Source organism: Fundulus heteroclitus, chromosome 3 (genome assembly GCF_011125445.2).
Source record: "Fundulus heteroclitus isolate FHET01 chromosome 3, MU-UCD_Fhet_4.1, whole genome shotgun sequence".
NCBI classification, from domain to species: Eukaryota; Metazoa; Chordata; class Actinopteri; order Cyprinodontiformes; family Fundulidae; genus Fundulus; species Fundulus heteroclitus.
The window spans coordinates 6,280,734-6,299,266 of record NC_046363.1 but is presented as its reverse complement, the minus strand read 5'-3'; the positions used below and the strand labels follow the sequence as shown (position 1 = coordinate 6,299,266).

Below are 18,533 nucleotides of genomic sequence, written 5' to 3'. Positions count from 1 at the left end.
TGCTTTCAGAGATACGGGTCCAGTAAACATTCCAATTATTTTAATGACAATTTAAAAAAAGGGGTCAAAGCTGTCAACTTTTGAGTGGTGTTTGGAGTAAGGTTGGCATACATGTGGAGTCAAGTGTTACAAAGAGGAGGATTGGTAGTACTACCTTTTATTACGCTAAACTAACAGAAAATACATTTTGGTCAACAGCACTTTTATTTGAAAACAAGCTGTGTAGTCAATGCAATGCTAAAATATGCTATTGTTGTTAGGTGTCTATCTTTCTTAGGTCTCCTACATTAGAAGTCCAGCACCTGTAGGATGATTAGGGCCTTAGAGAGAATAGTTGTGTCTGGAACAAGTTATCACAAACAACAGGGTGGAAAATCAGTCCTTTGCTTTGGGTTTAGGAACTGAGGACAAGTTTGACACTCACCCCAGTAGAGTGAACGCAAACCTACATTAAAGGGGCCTCATCACATACTGTGAATTGACAAATGTCTACGCCAGTAGCTCACTCTGGTCGCATGCAAAGGTTTTCTGATTGAATTATCGCGCCCTGTTGTAATAGTAATAGTAATATCATCTTTATTGTCATTGAAACAAATTTGTTCTCTGCTTTTAACCCATCACCCTTAGGGAGCAGTGGGCTGCCATGTGCGGCGCTCAGGAAGCGTTCTGGGGTTAAGGGTCTTGCTCAGGGACACAGAGTGCAGGCGCTGGGGATCAAACCGGGTACTTGCATCCTTCTCTGAGTGCTAGCGCGCTGCTCTAACCACTAGGCCAACACTCCCCATACACCGAGACGCAGCTCGGTAGGCAATTTGGGGTTAAGTGCCTTGCCCAGGGTCACATAGACATGTGGCAAGGGGAAGCTGGAATCAAACCCACAACCTTCTGATTGCCAGATGACTACTCAACCCATCAAGCCACAGCCGCTCCAGGGCTCATCATAGGCTTATTATATTTAATTGCTGCATTTTACACTTTGTTTTTGCTCTAGTTGTTGGTGAATGAAGCGCTTTTGTGTATATTTACAACAAGACCATGTGAACGGAAGTATGATATTACACATGTGCGCAATGATTAAATAAGGAGAAGCAATGGCGCTGAGCGAGTCAGCAGTGCTGTACAGAGGAGCAAAAAGAAAGATGTTAAGCAACCCTAACCCCGTAGATCGGGTTTCTGCGAGGCATTGCAGGACGCTCAACTGGTTCTTACAGTAGCTGCGGCAATTATTGCCATCCTGTTTTCTGATAGTTTTCCATGTTAAGATCTTAACAACCATTTTGCCTTCTTGTTTTGAGAAAAAGGAAGAAACAAAAAAAGGTTTCATAAAGTTGCTGCTTTCATGAGAACAACCTTTGTAGCTCTGGATGTCGACACACAGTAATTAGAGAAATTAATTCAGGACTGTTCTAATCCATACTAGTCCATAAATTTAATGGTTCAAAAGGGATTTCAAAGGCATAACTGGGTAAGTTGGTCATTTTTGGAGCAACACTGACAAGGCAAGGAATGCCACTATTTTGCTTTTTTTTATCCTGACATTTAGAAATTTGTCAGGCCAAAGTTGATGTCATCGAAAGGTTGAGAAGAAAAGCAGCTCCTCCCTTTTCTTCCTGTGCTAAAGAACAGGAAGAAAAAACACTGTTTAACTGTGTAAGTGTTGCTTCTGTCAACTCTCCCAGGTGTGCACACCACATGTGCAAGATCTATCTCTCAAAGGCCCTTCTCCTTAAGTTTGTTTGTCTTTTGTCACGGTAAATGAGTAGCACTGGGTCAAAGGTTTCCTCCGTGTTGAGAAACCCATAATGATGATAAATTCACCTACAGCCTATAACTATTAAGTTATTATTCAATTTAATTATCAATAAAAAAATGGACCCCCCCTCACTAGCTGGAGTTTAGTTTTCATGATTCCCTGTTTTACCAGTGTGTACCTCTCACTACCATTGTTTCTCATTTAAACCTTCAAATTAATCTTCCTGACATTGGGTCATCAGTGGGTCTCTTGACGTGCCTGGGAATGTTTTTGTCCCTGAGTATTTCAAACATCCATTAAGGTTTCAATGTGATTAGATCAAGGCTGAAAACATACCTTCCTCTAAGATGGGCTTTGAGACAACGAAGGGGAGCTCCTGCAGGGGCTCCATATATTTGTGCCCAGCACTGAGGACGCTCATCTGGGGCAAACAGATAACCAGGGTTCCGGGCATAGAGGCCTGGTTGTGGTACCAGCTGCGGACGGTGCCAGGTATGTCCCCACAGATGATGGTGCTCGGGGAAGGGAGGCTGTCATTAGGCAGGAACACGCAGCAAGACTGTAGATCCAACTGGAAAACGGATGAAAAAAACTTAAGTCAGAATAAATCAGCAACTAGACTTTTCTTAAAGAACTTTAGTAAAGTGTGTTAGTAGTCAGGAGACATCATTAAATGACTTCCACTGTGTTGTATGCAAGATGTCCTTAAATTAACAAAAAGTAAACAGAATATCACATTTGACAATGCATGATTATTTGAGTGATACTTTTAATAACAATTACTTAGTCCTAAAACATTAATACGCAGTTTAACAATAGGTATATTTCCTTAAAAGTAACTTTGGTTTGAAAAGGGCTTTCAAACTCTCAGATTCTGTTTTTGACTTTAAGTTAAATTCTTCTCTTCATGACACAGAAACAAACACCTATTAGAACTTTACAGATTTTAGCAATTAAATTTGGAGGAGTAGAAACCAATTCTAGGGAGTGTACAGTCAACATACTTTAGTTCACCAAAAAAGCTACTTTCACAGGGATTTCGGTCTACAATCAGAGGCCAGTCAATGTATAAGCAGTATTTAACCTTTTTGAGAATCAGTTTGGTTTGTAATTTACCACTATAGTGGGTTCCACTGATTTTAAAAACTAATTCATATAGATGACACGTTCACAGAGCCCAGGGGCCATTGCAGACACTGAAAGATTGCTGCGCATTGGTGTTCTGTATCTGATTTTATGTTCCTAAAAAAACTCTAACTATGTGATGCTTGGTCTAAATATTTCATTTGTAATTTAAGTGAACATATGTTCCCTGTGTAGAGCTTCTACATACTGAAAGAAACAAAAAAAAGTGTTTAAACATCCTCAGAGGAACTGTGAGGAGTGGAGTTATTATAAACATTGAAAGCAAGTCACAGGTGTTAATGCTCTTAATGTTAGAGAGAGGGAGAACAGGATGAGAGAAAAAAAGACTGATGTAGAAGTGTTCACAACTGCAAAAAGTAATCATAGTCAATAAAGTATGCCTATACATACTATGCCTATACATTTGAAGTTGCATATGGCTCAATTCAGAGCACAGTTATCATGCCCACAAACCAGCAGTAAATAAAATATTAAAGTTCCCTAAATGATTTGGTGTCCATGATGTACATGGTGGTTGAATAAATTGTCACATGTTGAGAATCAAATATAACATAATCACGTGAATATAATAAACACAGAAGTACTTTTTTTGAGCACATCCTTTATTTCTTATCAGCCTTTGTGGCTCAAAATAGTTTGATAATGAAAAAAAAAGTTAACTGACTGCAGGGTGAAAAATGGTTTCTATAACTCAGTAGTTTATTTACTTGCACCGATACCTTATCATTGTCAGAAAGCTCTTATATCCAGTTGGTTTGGAGGAGTTCTCTTCCAGAAGCTGCACAACAAAAGCTTAATTCCAACACATTTGCTACTTGGTTTTCCTCCTGCATGTTCACATAAACCTATTCTGCACTTTCTATGGCTTAGTCAGGATCTTTGGAGCATTATTTATATCTTTAAAACTCATTGTGTCAAATAGATTAGAACTGGATTGACAAAAACAGCCCCTACTGACTGTGTACCGCAACGCTAACGCCACACTACATGAGTGTGGTTACTTTCTGGTGAAAACTAAACAAGAGGCATTAAAGTGTTTGGAAAATGCAGATTTGATTAAAACACAAAGTTCAACAGTAACAAAGCAATATTTTATGAACAACAGACATAAATATATAAGAAACTAAATGACATTCATTTAGTTTGTAGATGGGGCCCAAAAGATGAAAAAGATGAAAAATGCTTTAAAGTACCTATACATCTAACACAAAACAACACACATGACACTTTTCTCCACCCGTTCCACCCTGCTTGGATGTTTCTTCACCTCTTTTCCACAGTCACCGTTACTCTGTACTGTTGACCCTAAATACTTGAAAAAAAAATCTTCCACCTTCTTTATCTCTGCTCCCTATAACCTCGCGCCTTAACTCAACGCCCCCCTCATTTACACACATGCATTTTGTCTTGCTACGGCTAACGTTCATTCCTCTCATTTTCAGGGTAAACTTCCATCTCTCTAGATCTCTGTACGGTTGTGTTTTTGTGAAATCCAATAAAAGACAGAAACATTGTTTTAATTCAAAAAGGCAGATGATTTAAGGATAACAGGGAAACGGATGGATGGATAGATGGATAGGAGTTGGGGCCAACAGGGCAGATGGCACAGCAATATAGAGAAAAAAATAAGAGTCAAATTGGATTAACTTTTGGACTGGCAGGGAAATATCTTGCCAAAGACTGGATTACATTGGGTTTTTAGAGCCAATCTGGAGACTCCATACACAAGATAATGATTGTAACCTCTAACTACTACTGGGAGAACTGGATTCCTTGCCAAAGCTGTTTCTAAGACAAATACAGTATACAAGCACAGATCAAACCAGAATAGCTAGAAGGTCCATAGATAGAGTGCCACAGCAAAAGCTTAACATTGACTTAAACTAGATATTTCAACATCAGAGAAAGTTTAGGATTTTTTTTTAACACATCTGAAGATTAACAGAAAAAAAGGAAAAGGAAGATTCATGAAAGAAAAATCTTTCTTTCTTGCTTTCTAAATCTAACCACTCAGGAAAAAAAAAAACAATGACAAAACCTTTGTTTTTTTATGGATGAGTGCGTTATGTTTGAAATAAGAACAACAATGTCTTTCTTCTTGCAATCGTTCCACAAAAGCTATAGTGTTATGTAGTGAACAACTACATAACACTGCAACCTGAGCAGTGGATCTCTGCAGTTCCTCCAGAGTTACCAGGGTGATCTTGGCTGTATCTCTGATTACTGCTCTTCTGTCAGCTTTTCTAATCATGTTCTAATGATGGACTGAACAGTGCTGTTTGAAATATTGAAAGCTTAAGGTATTATTTTATGACCCAGCCTTGTTGTAAACAGCTCCACAGCTTTATATAAACAATATGAACACTTTTACAGTAATGTAAGTTACTTTCCACTCAAGGCAGTGTACACTTGATGAGACACAGACATCATGATTAGTGGTGTTGCCTTTGTCAAGTTGCTGGTTCCTTAATTTTGAAGAGAATATCTAAATCACACCAAAGCTTTCTGGTATTTTCATCTTGCAACTCACAACACCAACAACACATATTAAGGAGTCCTTAAATGATTCTGGTGCCATCTCACCATAAATCGATTGTTTCTAAATTTCCAAGAGAAATGGACTTTAACTTCACTTTACTTTGAGGAAAACAGTAGCACAGTGTTCCCTCCCCCACCAGTGTACCTTGCTGTACACTGCTTGAGAACCTCAGAAAGGTTTTCCACCAGTGTGTTTTTAAGGTTTAAATTCCTTTTAATGCCAAAGAAGAATAAAAAACTTTGTTTCCCACTAGTGAAAGATTGCTTTGTGTGAGAATTTCCTCCCACCAATACTGACAGACATCCTATGTTCACGTAGCTTTATGTGTGTGTATGAGAGAGCATTCAGAAGACAACAGCAATAAGTAACACATAATCCAGTATGGCATCTCACATCTTTGCTAATCAAAGGGCCAAATGTGCATCATATAATAGTTTTAAAAGTTGGTTAAATATATATGTATATTTTTAACCAGACAGTGGAAGTGTATTTTCTGTTAGTGTACACTTGTGGAAACACAACGGCAAAAGGAAAAATCGAAATGAAATTAAAAATAGAAATGGGTACAAAAAACATCTGAAAGCCAAAAGTATAATTGTAGTAAGGAAAATATATTACATAACTTTAAACTCTGATGTGTTCGGGGTAATGTGGAATAAAAACAGCAGCAAAATGACAGAGAGTTGGACATGAGTCAGGCTCAACAAATAATAAATACCGGACAGAGTAGTGCAGCTGTTTGGAAGTATAAGTGGAGGTAAGGTTTCAAAGAAGCAGGGTGTCTTCAACGTTTCTTTTTCATCGTCAATGGACAGACGGTATGAACTGTGTTTGGAACACTATGACCATAAAGATTTGGGTGTAACTCTAGTTGATCTGATGTCCAAATTAGCAGGTGCTCAAAGGGTATCTCTGTAATTATGCAACTCCAGAGGGGAAAAGACGAGTTAAAGAAACATGATTTTTCATTCCTTTTAACCAATGACATCATGTCCTCCTAAGGTGAAACAAAATCTTTTAACATAACAAATGGAGTCAACTGTCAGCTGCCTGGGACATGTACCTCAGTTTCCAACATAGTTTAATGAGCAAATTCATTCAGGAAAGGAAAACACTGATTGACAATGTGACCATGTTTTGGAATTTGTATTCAGGGACAGGGTGTATGTTGCACCACATTTCATTAATACACATGTGGAAAAAATAACCGCCTTTCCATTTCGACAAAAAAAAAAAAGGCTTTAAAAAATGACTGAAGTAATCAACCCCTCACGAGGCTGCACATGCTTTATTTTAACTGTAACAACATGCTCATATGACATGCATACTCATTAACAAGGCTATACACACACATACATCATGTCTGCTTACATGCTCAAATTATGTTCATGCAAAACTGAACACACGCACAGTCCCAGATCATATATCCTCCTCAAAACAATCTAAAGTCATTTCATTAAAAAGAGAGCTCATTGTGGAAAAATATAGTTGAAGAAAACAAGTGAGTAAAATGTAAACCCTCTTGGCCACAAGCTAATACACCTGAATCCCATTCCTGCCACCTGCAACAACTATGACTCCAGGAAGGAAAACTGTGCTGTTAGCTCAGTACAACAAGCTGTTTGTGATCATTTTCCGTAATACTGTCTCTTCAATGTATAATGTGTGGCCATATGAAACAGGCACTTGCATTTATTGAAATTTAGTCAGTTTTCTACAGAGTTTTAAGGAAATATAAGTTTATTTGTAAAGCACCATTCATAAATGAGGCAATCAAAAGTGCTTTACATGGTGTCAAGGAAAATGGATACATTTACAGACTGACAGACAGATGGATAAACAAATAGATAGATTCAACCAAAAGCAAGCTCTACTTGAGCCTATCAAAATAAGTTACTTACCAAGCTTTTACCAATAAAAGAGTAGTTACTGTTTAAATGTGTGTACAGTGTGATTTAAGCATAGGAAGAGGGTTTAATAATACTAATAGGACAGATTTGGACTTTTAAAATAAGACCTTTAATTGCAGAAATGGGTTTGACAATATTGCTGGAACTCAACCACAGTTGGACATGGGACAACTTTGGCCTTTAAAAATCAAAGTGATATTTTCAAAATAAAAGTATCCATTTTCATAGATCTCAATCAAAGATGATAACACAATACACAATTATATGAAGCAGATTTAATATTACTCATTAACTTAAATCCCAAAAGGAGAAACATCCTGGACCTTCAAAATAAGACCAACGCATGCCCTTCAAAATAAAAGCCTTCATATTTCACAAAGCAGATTATTGCAGAATTAGGATATACAGTACCTTTGAAACTCAAAAAAGAGATTCAAAAAGAGATAATTTCAAAATATAGTTTACTAATATTTTTGAATAAAAGCCTCAATATATCAGAGCTACTATTTGCATTTTAAGCTTACAATGAAATGTGTGATTTTTGCATAGTTCATACAATAAGGATGTAATCTTAACTTTAGCCTAATGCAATAGGTGAAACAAAACCAGGTCTAAAGGGATGTTTTGCCTTCCATATTGAACTCTGAAAGCCTTCTCTATCAGATTCAGAAACACAGATGGGTGGTGGGTTTGATATATGCTTTGTAGTAACAGACAATTACATCAGATTAGCACAGATAGAGGTATTCGTTACCAGGTGACCTTTGGGCTACACAAGATGTTCAACAGACAGAAGGCCATTTATGAAAAGCCTGCATGACACAACAATAACTATTTGGCGATCTTCATGGAACTGACACAGACACACACATACAAACCGAGTGTTATTTTAGGTTTTACTCTCAAACCTGAAGCAGGCTGGGCCTAACTGAGCCACAAAACCTTTTGCTCTGGTTAGAGAAAAATGCACCAAGCAGCAGGGGAACATCAATATTTCTTCAAGAATTGTTCCCGTTTAGTTCTGCTCCTGAGAGCATTGAGTAAGCAGGCCCTATATTTGACAAGCAACTCAGAACTGTATCTTGGCCCAAAACCATTCAGTGCTGTTTAGATAATAGCCGCATTTTAAAATATATCCTTTCAGAAAATAACATCAATATTTATTTTAAGCAGGTCCACAGTACACCCACACATATATGATGCTGGAAAAAGGCCCAGAGTCTGAGAGCTTAAAGTTTTTGAACTTTCTGACTGACAGCCTGGTTAGTTGGTTAGGAAGTCAGGTGACCGCTCATTTTCATGAGACACATGTACTAAGCTCTTGATCTTAGACCGCAAAATGAACAAGATCAGCTTACCCATAGATCTACCATACACAGGATCTAATCCAATCTGGATTCTAAAAAATTGGAAGCCATAAACTTTCAGGAGTAAATGCAATCTTCTAGAATAAGGTAAAACTAAAGCCTCGAACTATGCCAAAAGTCTAAAACATTCATGTACACTTTCAAAATACAAAAAGAGGATTACTGGTGATTACTGGTCTTAGAGCAAAACAGTTCAAAACATGCATTTCTTTTATTGTTGATAAGTTCTGATCTCTTTTTGTTCTTGATCACCTCTTTGCATCATCAGACAGTAGCTATGTTTACATGGACAGAAGTAAGCGGAATAAAGGGCAGATCGGAATAAAAATGCTTCATGTAAACACGCCAGTTGGAATATTGTGATCAGAGTAAGCTCATTTAGGGGTGGTTTATGTCAGTCATTAATCCAAACAGCGTCCATCTAAACACTTATTCCAATTGGGGCAAACTGCCCTGACTGCACATGTGGCAGTCAGGAAGACCAACAGCATGTGTTGCTAAGTCTGTAGTGTTGCTGATGAGAGCAGTGCCATCTCAATCAGTCTTAGAACCTGGCACGGGTCCATTTTGAGGGCTCAGAAGACACAGAAAAAGCACTTCCACGTTTATTTGTATAGGTATTTGTTGTTAATTTTCCATGTTTTTATGTGATTGGGATTTACTCAGAGAAAATCATAATTAGCAGGAAACATTTTAAACTAACCCTAGCATTTCTCATTGGCGATTAGTACGGCAGTTAGTCTCTATAAATGTTACCCTCTGTGTTTTTTCCACTTAATAGGGTTTGGAATAGTAAAGATCACCATAAAAACCATGTTAAGGCTGACATTTCCTGAAGGCTATGAACATTTCCAGTTGCCGCATCTTCCACATTTGACAAAGGTTCTCTAATCCTTTCAGCCTTACAGATATCAGCTTACGTTGCCTATTAGTTAATTCTCTACCTTGCCAGTTTAACAAAATATGGAAAAGAATACTGTATTTTTGGGACTATAAGGTGCACTTGAATAATAAAATTTTCTCAAATATTGATAGTGCGCCTTATAATCCGGTGCGCCTTATATGTGATTATCACACTTGTGCTTACTGAGTGATTTTATGTGGTACAATGTACTAAAAAATCTGTAAAAATTTGTAAGTACGACTTTGGTAAGCAACGAAGCCGCTTCGCTTAAAGGATATTCAGAGCATTACGGTACACTGTGTCACTACCTGATCAGACACCTGAGCTGTCTACATGACTGCCTAACTGTAATGTCTAAACTAGAAGTGCATTCGTGTAAGACATCCTGTGCCTGGAGAATGTGCTAGCAACAATAAAACTAGTAAGTTAATTCAACATAAAGTTATGTTTATTTTGGCCTTATGTTAAAAACAGGGCAGTGTAGTCCAACTACTCTGCTCTCCTGACAGAAACGGATAGCTCTCCCATTCAGGAGAGAGCCGTGGACAGGAAGTGATATTACACACTTGGGAAGAATATTTATTTATAAACCGGTGCGCCTTATGTGTGGACAGACACACAGACACGTTAATTCACAGTGCACCTTATGGTCCAAAAAATACGGTAACCACAAGTGGCAAAATGACAAGCAGCCTGAAAGAACAGTCAACAAGCTACTATGTAAATCGTTAATCGTTTCCCTTCAAACAGCTTTTCGTACCTGTTGTGCTTCCTTTGACTTCAATCTAAAACACCTCAGAGGTAAATGTTAAAATAGCTAACTTTAGGAGATCTTCCAGCAGCAACAACCTTCAAGCTTTTACTTCAAGCTAATGAGAGGTTATTTATGGTGTGTTGACTGAAAGGAAAAAGATAGGATTGTAGAGCTTCAAGTTAAAAATCCACCAAATCCAGGGACCAGATGATTTCTCCGTGCAGAAGATGTCATATAACAGAAAAACACAAAACCTTGCCCTCCGCCAATACAAAAAAAAAATAGGAAGCTGAGAAAAAACTTGTACAAACTAGTCCACTCACAAGTTGAGGAGTAAAGCATACTTAATTTTTATAGCTGATCTTTTCTCAGTCATCAAGATTTGTCTTTTCTGTTCTTTATAATAAAAATACGAAGCGTAGTTTGAATTGTTTTAGCAGTACAGATGTACGCTGTCATCATCTGACTTGGCCTAAGCAGTTCCATACGTGTGACATTTTTTCTGTGGCGCTGTGGATGCATCCGCTGTTAAGTCGATTGTTTGCACATCTCAGCAGGGAAGAGAAACTTGGATGCCCCAGCTCTGCGCCGACCTTAGCAGCTCATGAACTCTGTAGGTCAAGATCACGTCTCTGTATAGAGACTACACAACTTGTAAAACACACATTTTTTTCTCTCTCATTTTCTCTACACACAATAAGCACCGTCAGGACACACAGGAAATCACCAGGAGACAGAGGATAGGAAATTAGAAACACCCTCCCAGCATCTCCAGTGAAAACATTTGCAACTCTTGAGCCCAAAAACCTCAGCGGAGGGATCAGGAGCAAACGGAAAACACATCCCTTTGTTTTAAAAACCTGATATCTCCCCAAATGTAATCTTCCTGTCCATGCACCAGACAGGACACTGTGTTTCCGAAGTAGATGGTCGGATGAACGGAAGGTCTACAAACCAGCCTCCCCCCACTCAACCCACCCACCGGTGACCTTATGCTTCCTTTTCTTTTCCATATCTTCCTGAATTTTCTGCTTCGTCCAAAAACACATTTGGAACTGGAGGTATAGAGTAAACAGTGTATTCCAGTAAATTACCATGATTAATGTGTGTACCTGAAGATGACACCAGTCAGATGTGTTTTGCGGGTAACACATGTACACATAACGTTTTGGGTATTACCTCAGAAATCAGCTATCTATCTGGATGTCCATGAGAAAAACATTTAAGAATGATGCGTCCTGACAACAGATAAGCTCGATCTCACCCACACGTCACCACAAGCAAAAACTTGTGGCCTGGCACAGCAGCACAACCAGGCAGCCAGCCATCCCTGTGGCCCTGCATTCCTCTTTTCTAACACTGCTTACAGAAGCTGACAAGCTCTGGAGGTCTCCCTGGCCGAGGTGGAAATCTGCAAAAATAAACGCTTTAGGTGACATGAAGGCTTTGTTTGTTTCTGCTGGCCCGGCTGTTTGTGTTAGCGCGGTGGGTTAATTGCAACTTTGATCGCTGCGTTTATTGATCCAACAGTGGCCTTAGGAGTGCGGCTGGCCAGGCCTGCCTCGCCTACTCCCACCGCCTATCCCAAACAACCCCACCGCCCACCCCCACGCTCCCAGCTTGGTGAGCCAATACAGATGGGGTCTAATGGGGTGACCACACCAAACAAAGGTTGAGAATGCACTTGAGGAGGGTGGTCATGACTGGAAGTTCTCCAAGGTAAAAGCTGGTGTTCAGCTGAGCATGACCAAGAATTTATAAGACGGCATCTCTTGGCTGAGAAAGGCAGACTGTTATCTGGAAATAAGACTGAAAAGGGTAGAAGAATCGGTTGGTCTGGTTTATCTGCAGGAGTGGTATAGACAGGCAATTGTGTACTGCGCTAACTGAAGAGAGTAAAGGTGGCTGCGATTATGTTACACAGTATGTATTACAGACCAAATTGGATCAAATGTGATGGACTACAGATGCAAAAAGGTTTATGGGCTAACGCTGGCAAATTTTCACCACTACTGATTTATGTAGTGTGACTATATAAAACAGGCCAAACTGGGCTGATCTAAATCCCAACTGATCCCATGTTTGGCTTCCTCTTATGTCCCAACTCGAAGGGTAAACGCTCTTACAATTTAACTAAATCCACAGCTTTCCAAGGCACATTTAGGACAAGAGAGCATAAACTACTGATCAATTATACGTAATCATTTTATATAATTTATTTTATATCAATATTTGTTTCTCACAGCGTTTAAGAAATGCAGATGGCTTATGATGGGACCGTTATACTAATGAAAGTCAGGTCTAGGCCTGTAGGCATCAAACATGCTTCAAAGCAAAGAGAATCTTGTAAGTACTTTTCCAACAGTCTGTAGGGAGGGTCACATGTGTGTGCTTCTATAATGGCTGTGAGGTCATCAGTAAATTGACACAATGGCAAAAGATGGACAGGATTCACGGTCACACAGGGACGTTAATACACCCACCAACATGTGCGTTTGTGTACCTCAGTTTTAATTGTATAAACACTGAAAGAACACTCTATTCCAGTTTGGGGGCATTAATTTAAATCAGGGAAAAAACTAACAGGAAAGCAAATCCCACCTACTCTCTCATTCTCCATTTGTTTAATATTAATGGCCTGTCTTTCTGTTTGTAGACAACTTATCTTTTTTGGGAAACGAGGGGGATCTTGTCAACTAGATTGCCCTTCCCTGTAATTCTACTCATAGTCGTATTTCAACATGCCAGAAGCAGCATCTGGCCAAAACTGAAGTCCCTGTGCCACCAAGATAGCTCTAAAGCATACAATGAAAGACCATCTGGATCCGTGTTGAGGTATCTGGTGCCCACATGAATTGTCCAAGACAAAGTGTCTCCATGGAACAGATATGTTAGGCCAGAAGATCCAGAAACATCATTCCCAGATCCAATAAGACTTTACTCTATATCTCAATCCCAATCCCAAATCTTTGAGGATTGCAAGGATTAGTTCTCCTGCAGAAAGAAGTTACCAACATTAGCTTTCACCAAGAAGAGGATTACACAGTTGCAAAGGTTTCAAGATTAGTATGGAATTTATAAATCTAATGTCATCAGAAACAAATGATTCTCATGTTCCAGTAATTATACTATGTGCTATGGTCAATAATATATGTCTGCAACAGTGGTTTTGCTACAGTTTGTCTTTCCCATGAACACTTGAAAAAAATATTACATAAAACCTCTAGTTTTGAAGCTGCAGGTATGTTTTGCCAGTCTGGTTCTTGTACCTGTCCAGATCTCTCAGGAAACAGCTGAGTCGAACTGTGTTGTCCGCGGGGTATTTGCCAGGGCTGATCTGCTTGTCTTCAAACGGGTACAATTTATTCCACAGCAGTTCAGCATAACATATGCAAAGTGCATAAAACACATAAAAGATGCCAAAAGCACAAACATTTTCTTAAGTGTTAGAAAAAGATGAAGCGTAATGGTAAATTATTTGGAACTTGACAGGCAGTGAAGTAGAGGTGTTGAATGCAGGGATGAACAGATGAAGAGGAAGGTGGAGGATGAAGTAATGTGCCTCCTAAAGGTACTCCTGCAGAGGGACAGATCCCTTTCATGGAAACCATCTGGCAAGCTCAAAGTAAGCCAGAGCAAACCTGCAGTACACATGATTCTCCATTCTGCCTTTGTTACTACTCCCTGCCTTCAAACTGATTTCTGCCCATTTTTCCTCCCTTGCATTCTTCTTTGCTTCCTACCCTCACTCTCCTTTCCATCACTTTACCTTTTCAACCCCACTGCTTTTTCTCCTTTTTTTTCTCCCGCAAAAATATCCTACTCATTAATGCATGGCAGCTGCAGGGAGCAGTGTTACCTCATTTTTCCATGGCAACGGTCTCTCTGTTTCAGCATATCCCATTTCAGTTTTGGTAGCAACGTGTTCCTTTGCCAAAGCTGAACACATTCATGTGTTAAATAGAATGAATTATTTCAAAATTCCTGAAATAGAATCACCATTCTGTTCAGTTGCAATTATGATCAGGACCCGGGTAGAGCATGGGTGTTCATGGGAAGAACAAAGTAGAAGAGAGACAATATCATAAAAATGGTTAAGGGTGAACTGTGTCAGGCACATAACTATTATTTAAAATACAGATTCACGAAAAAAAACCCATAGGACACCAATGGACGTACAGTGAGCAAAGAATCAAACAGTAGTGAATCAGAACATATGAAGAAAGAAGATCTATACTCAAACCCTAACGTAACATCAAACCATCACGTTACAACTAGAAATTCACCGATAGGTCAATGGTGACCAAAATCAGCCATCTGCTACTTATTTGAGATGAGTGAGGGTGAGAGAGAACGTTCAGTAAATAACAGGAATTATTTACTATGAGGATACATTTTGACTTTCAGTATTTTTTCTACTAGACATAGCCATTGGTTGAGATTTTAATGCAATTAACTGTATGCACTCTCTTTCATTCACTAGACTTGAGAACTGTCTCAAAACTTATCCAATTAGCTGTTTCTCCCCTCAATGAAGCCACTAAAGGAGCTACAATTGCCATTAACCTTTTATTTTTCTCTCACATAGAAGGTACTTGTGGATCAGAGATTCTGTTATTTGTGTGTCTTTGCTCAGTCTTCTCAACTGATCACTCTTTCTACACGCTTATCCAGAGGCGGTAAATACTGCAAACCAATGACTTAACGCAATCTGCTGGGTTTCTAGAGATACAAAATGTTTTGCTCAATCTGTCTGTATGACTCAACAGAATTGACAGAGTTTAAGTTTGAGTCAATGGTGGTTGACTGGAAAAAGGAGGATTGCCCCCTCTGGGTCAAGGGTTAGTCTCTGCCCGTAGACTTTAAGTATCTTGGTGTCTTCTTCATGGGTGATGATAAGCTGGAACATGAGATGGAGAGATGGATTGGAGCTTCCTCTGCAGTAATGCAGGTGCTGGTTTGGTCTGTTGGGGTGAAGAAAAAGCTGAGCCAAAAAGCAAAGCACTCAATTGTTTTTAACACACACACACACACACACATATATATATATATATATATATATATATATATATATATATATATATATATATATATATATATATATATATATATATATATACACATACATACACAGTACAGACCAAAAGTTCAAAGAGTTTCCTTTATTTTTATGACTATGAAAATTGTAGATTCACACTGAAGGCATCAAAACTATGAATTAACACACGTGGAATTATATACTTAAGAAAGTGTGAAACAACTGTCTTATATTCTAGGTTCTTCAAAGTAGCCACCTTTTGCTTTGATTACTACTTTGCACACTCTTGGCATTCTTTTGATGAGTTTCAAGCTTTAAACTGGTTCTTTTCTGCCAAGATTTGCTTAATTAGCATTTTCCCACGACAACAGCTGCACTGCTGTTTCCGCACACGGACCTTCAAGAGGAGCAATACGGACTAACCAATAACACGAAAGCTGGCTGCCCAGGATACAAAAGCTGGTAAGTTCCCTGGAAACTCTTAGCGCTGTTCATGCACATTCCCAGAGCTCAAACTGGGCATAGTTTATTCAACCTTCCTCAGGAGAGGAGAAACGTAGTGGGGAGAAGACTTTGAAAACAACAGGAGAGAGGCAGAGTCCACCACTCTGGGCACAAAAGTGGGGTTCAGGTTTCAGTGGCACCTTCAAATCTACAGGTGCTAAGTAGGCATGGAAGGAATTAACAGAGAGCATGTGAATAACACACACACACACACACCAGCGGTAGGGTCATCCTCAAGTAAAGGTGTTTGAGGTCTGTGACCTCAAGTGATGTAGGATCACTGTTTTTCCCACAAAACAAGAGTGATGTTACAAATGCACTTTATTTGGGGAGACAATTAATTGCAAGAGAAATACCTAAATTATGTCTGCCAGGTACTGAAAGGAGATGTGGTCCATTTCTTTGCACCACTACTTAAACACTCTCCATTCCAATCATAAAGCAATCTAGCATAAGAAACCCTAGTAATATGAATATTACTCATTATAAACTATAAAACTATGCAGTGGTGGTAGTCAGGAGGTAGTGATCATGTGCTAAGTCTAACCAGGGGGCTTTGAGACAAGTCTAGAATGTGGTTTATGATGAAATCATATGAAGGTCCAGATGGAGTCCACTCCTCGGGCTTGTGTTGCACCATCGTTGCTGTGTGTTTTCCGGTTAGGTGTTTTTAGTGTCTTTCTTATATTTTTTTTCCATTTAGCAGCTTGGTGTATGAACTGGGTGTTGTTCAGGTAGAAAACATTGCTTCTTGATATATTAAAGAATTATTTTTGTTCTTTGACAATGTATTTTCGGAAAAACTGGTTAGTTTTAAACTAAGAGCAACATATATGCTCGTGCCTGTTATGTTGCTCACATAAAACTAAGAACAACATGTGTTACTTCGCTATAACTTGTTTTAACTTGTGGTGGGAACCTATGACAATGTGTTGTGGGAAAGACTGATTCTGTATTCCTTATTTTGCTTATATTTGCGCTATTATCTGAGTTTGCAATATTATTTTGCTTCACACACTGCTGAGATGCTGGGAACGGTTTTTGTTTTGGAAACAGGACGAACAGCTCAGATGGGAGGGAGAAGTGGCCACTCTCGCTCCCATCTGATACTTTGTTTATTGGTATAAAAAGGAGGGGACAGCCCTCAGTTGTTGAAGTCAGCCGTGGGTTGTGTGGACGCCCAGCCGTGTGGATTGTGCTCTAACCAGACTGACCAACTTCCCAGTCCTAACCATGGTAAGAGATGGAACAACACGCCTGTTTGAAAGCTTGTCGGCTTTAAGTGCTTGCTACTTTGCGTGTGCTAAGTGCTTACTGTTTTGTGTTGCTGTGTTCTGTGGGGAATAATAAATGTGGGCCTTATATTCTAACAGAAACAGTGTTTCAGTCCTTATTTGTGTTTGCCGATCTCTTCCGAATGTGAATAAAAATGTCATAAAACACTTCTGTAGATAAGCCTCCCGTTAAGTGGATACGTAATATGCATATATTTGTTAATAGCATGTTTGGATTGATTTTGTGGAGGAAATGCGGATATTTGACAAAGATTTCAAATTCCATTAGCAAAACTGAACACTGCAATGTCTATTATTTTGGTCTCTCTCAGTCATACCTCTGTCACTTTCAACTTTTACAAGTTGTTTTGAAAACACTTGAAACAATAGTTGGTAATCCTGTTCAGAAACACTTTTTGTTATACTGGGTAAAATCGTCTTTCCATCCTGAAAGCAGTTAATACATTATGTATTCAGAAAAACGAGTTTAGAAAATTAGATCTCTGAGAGCTCCAGGCCCGTAAAAACTCTAACCAATCCCTGCCACTCGCACAGAATGGCAGGGATTGGTTAGAGTTTGGTTCTTTCTTCATGCAATTGTTTGTTATTGCATGTTACTCATATTTCAAATATTATGATTTAGTTTAGTTTGATGCAAAATTATGCATTTTTGTTTATATTGCCACTTCTTCTCAACAAGCATAGAGAATAAAAAAAACTGTGTCAAATTTCGGAGCAAGAATTTTTAGTAAACAAAAGAAACCCTGTAGTATCTAGTATAATACAATATGTTTCCGCTGTGTTATTTTTTCAACCTGAACAAGTGTGACAACTCTATTTTCAGACAATCACTGGCCTGCAGACTGTACACATAATTCCTCATTTGTTTAGGTGCAATGAATCAGCAGGAGCTTCTTGAAGCAGTTTTCCACTACCATGGGAAATATTTCTATCCTAGGAAATGGGATTTAGGGTTGGAGTGAAAGGACAGGGCTTCTGTATAAAAGCACAAGCCCCAACTTCAGAAGAAGCTCAAAGGTCAACAGAACCATATAACTGCAGTGAAGAAAGACAGATAATCTAGGGGATTACCTGAAGAGTAAGTCGCTTAACAGCATCCCAGGCATGACTGAAGAGCTCCTTCATTCGCTCCTCGCTGGTCGCCCAAGACTCGTCAACTGCAAAGTCTGGCATCACCTTCATCGGGATGGACATAGGACGTGATTCTGAAAGAAAGGAAAAACTATGGTAATGATTTTGTGAACTTTATGTTTAAGCTTTTATGCAAGAGTCTTTTAAATTCTACTTCCTAAACAGTTTTGGGAAGTTTATGCCTCCAGTAGT

General features: G+C 38.9%; 1 protein-coding gene across 1 annotated transcript in view; it reads right to left on the bottom strand.

The window, feature by feature from the left end:
- LOC105933119 (vacuolar protein sorting-associated protein 13B) overlaps positions 1 to 18,533 on the bottom strand; it is a gene marked incomplete at both ends in the record, with an annotated part of 162,027 nt that overhangs the window by 131,852 nt on the left and 11,642 nt on the right. Inside the window, 2 exon segments of the mRNA XM_012872506.3 lie at positions 2,090 to 2,324; positions 18,282 to 18,415. Coding sequence (XP_012727960.2) covers positions 2,090 to 2,324; positions 18,282 to 18,415 — 369 coding nt within the window.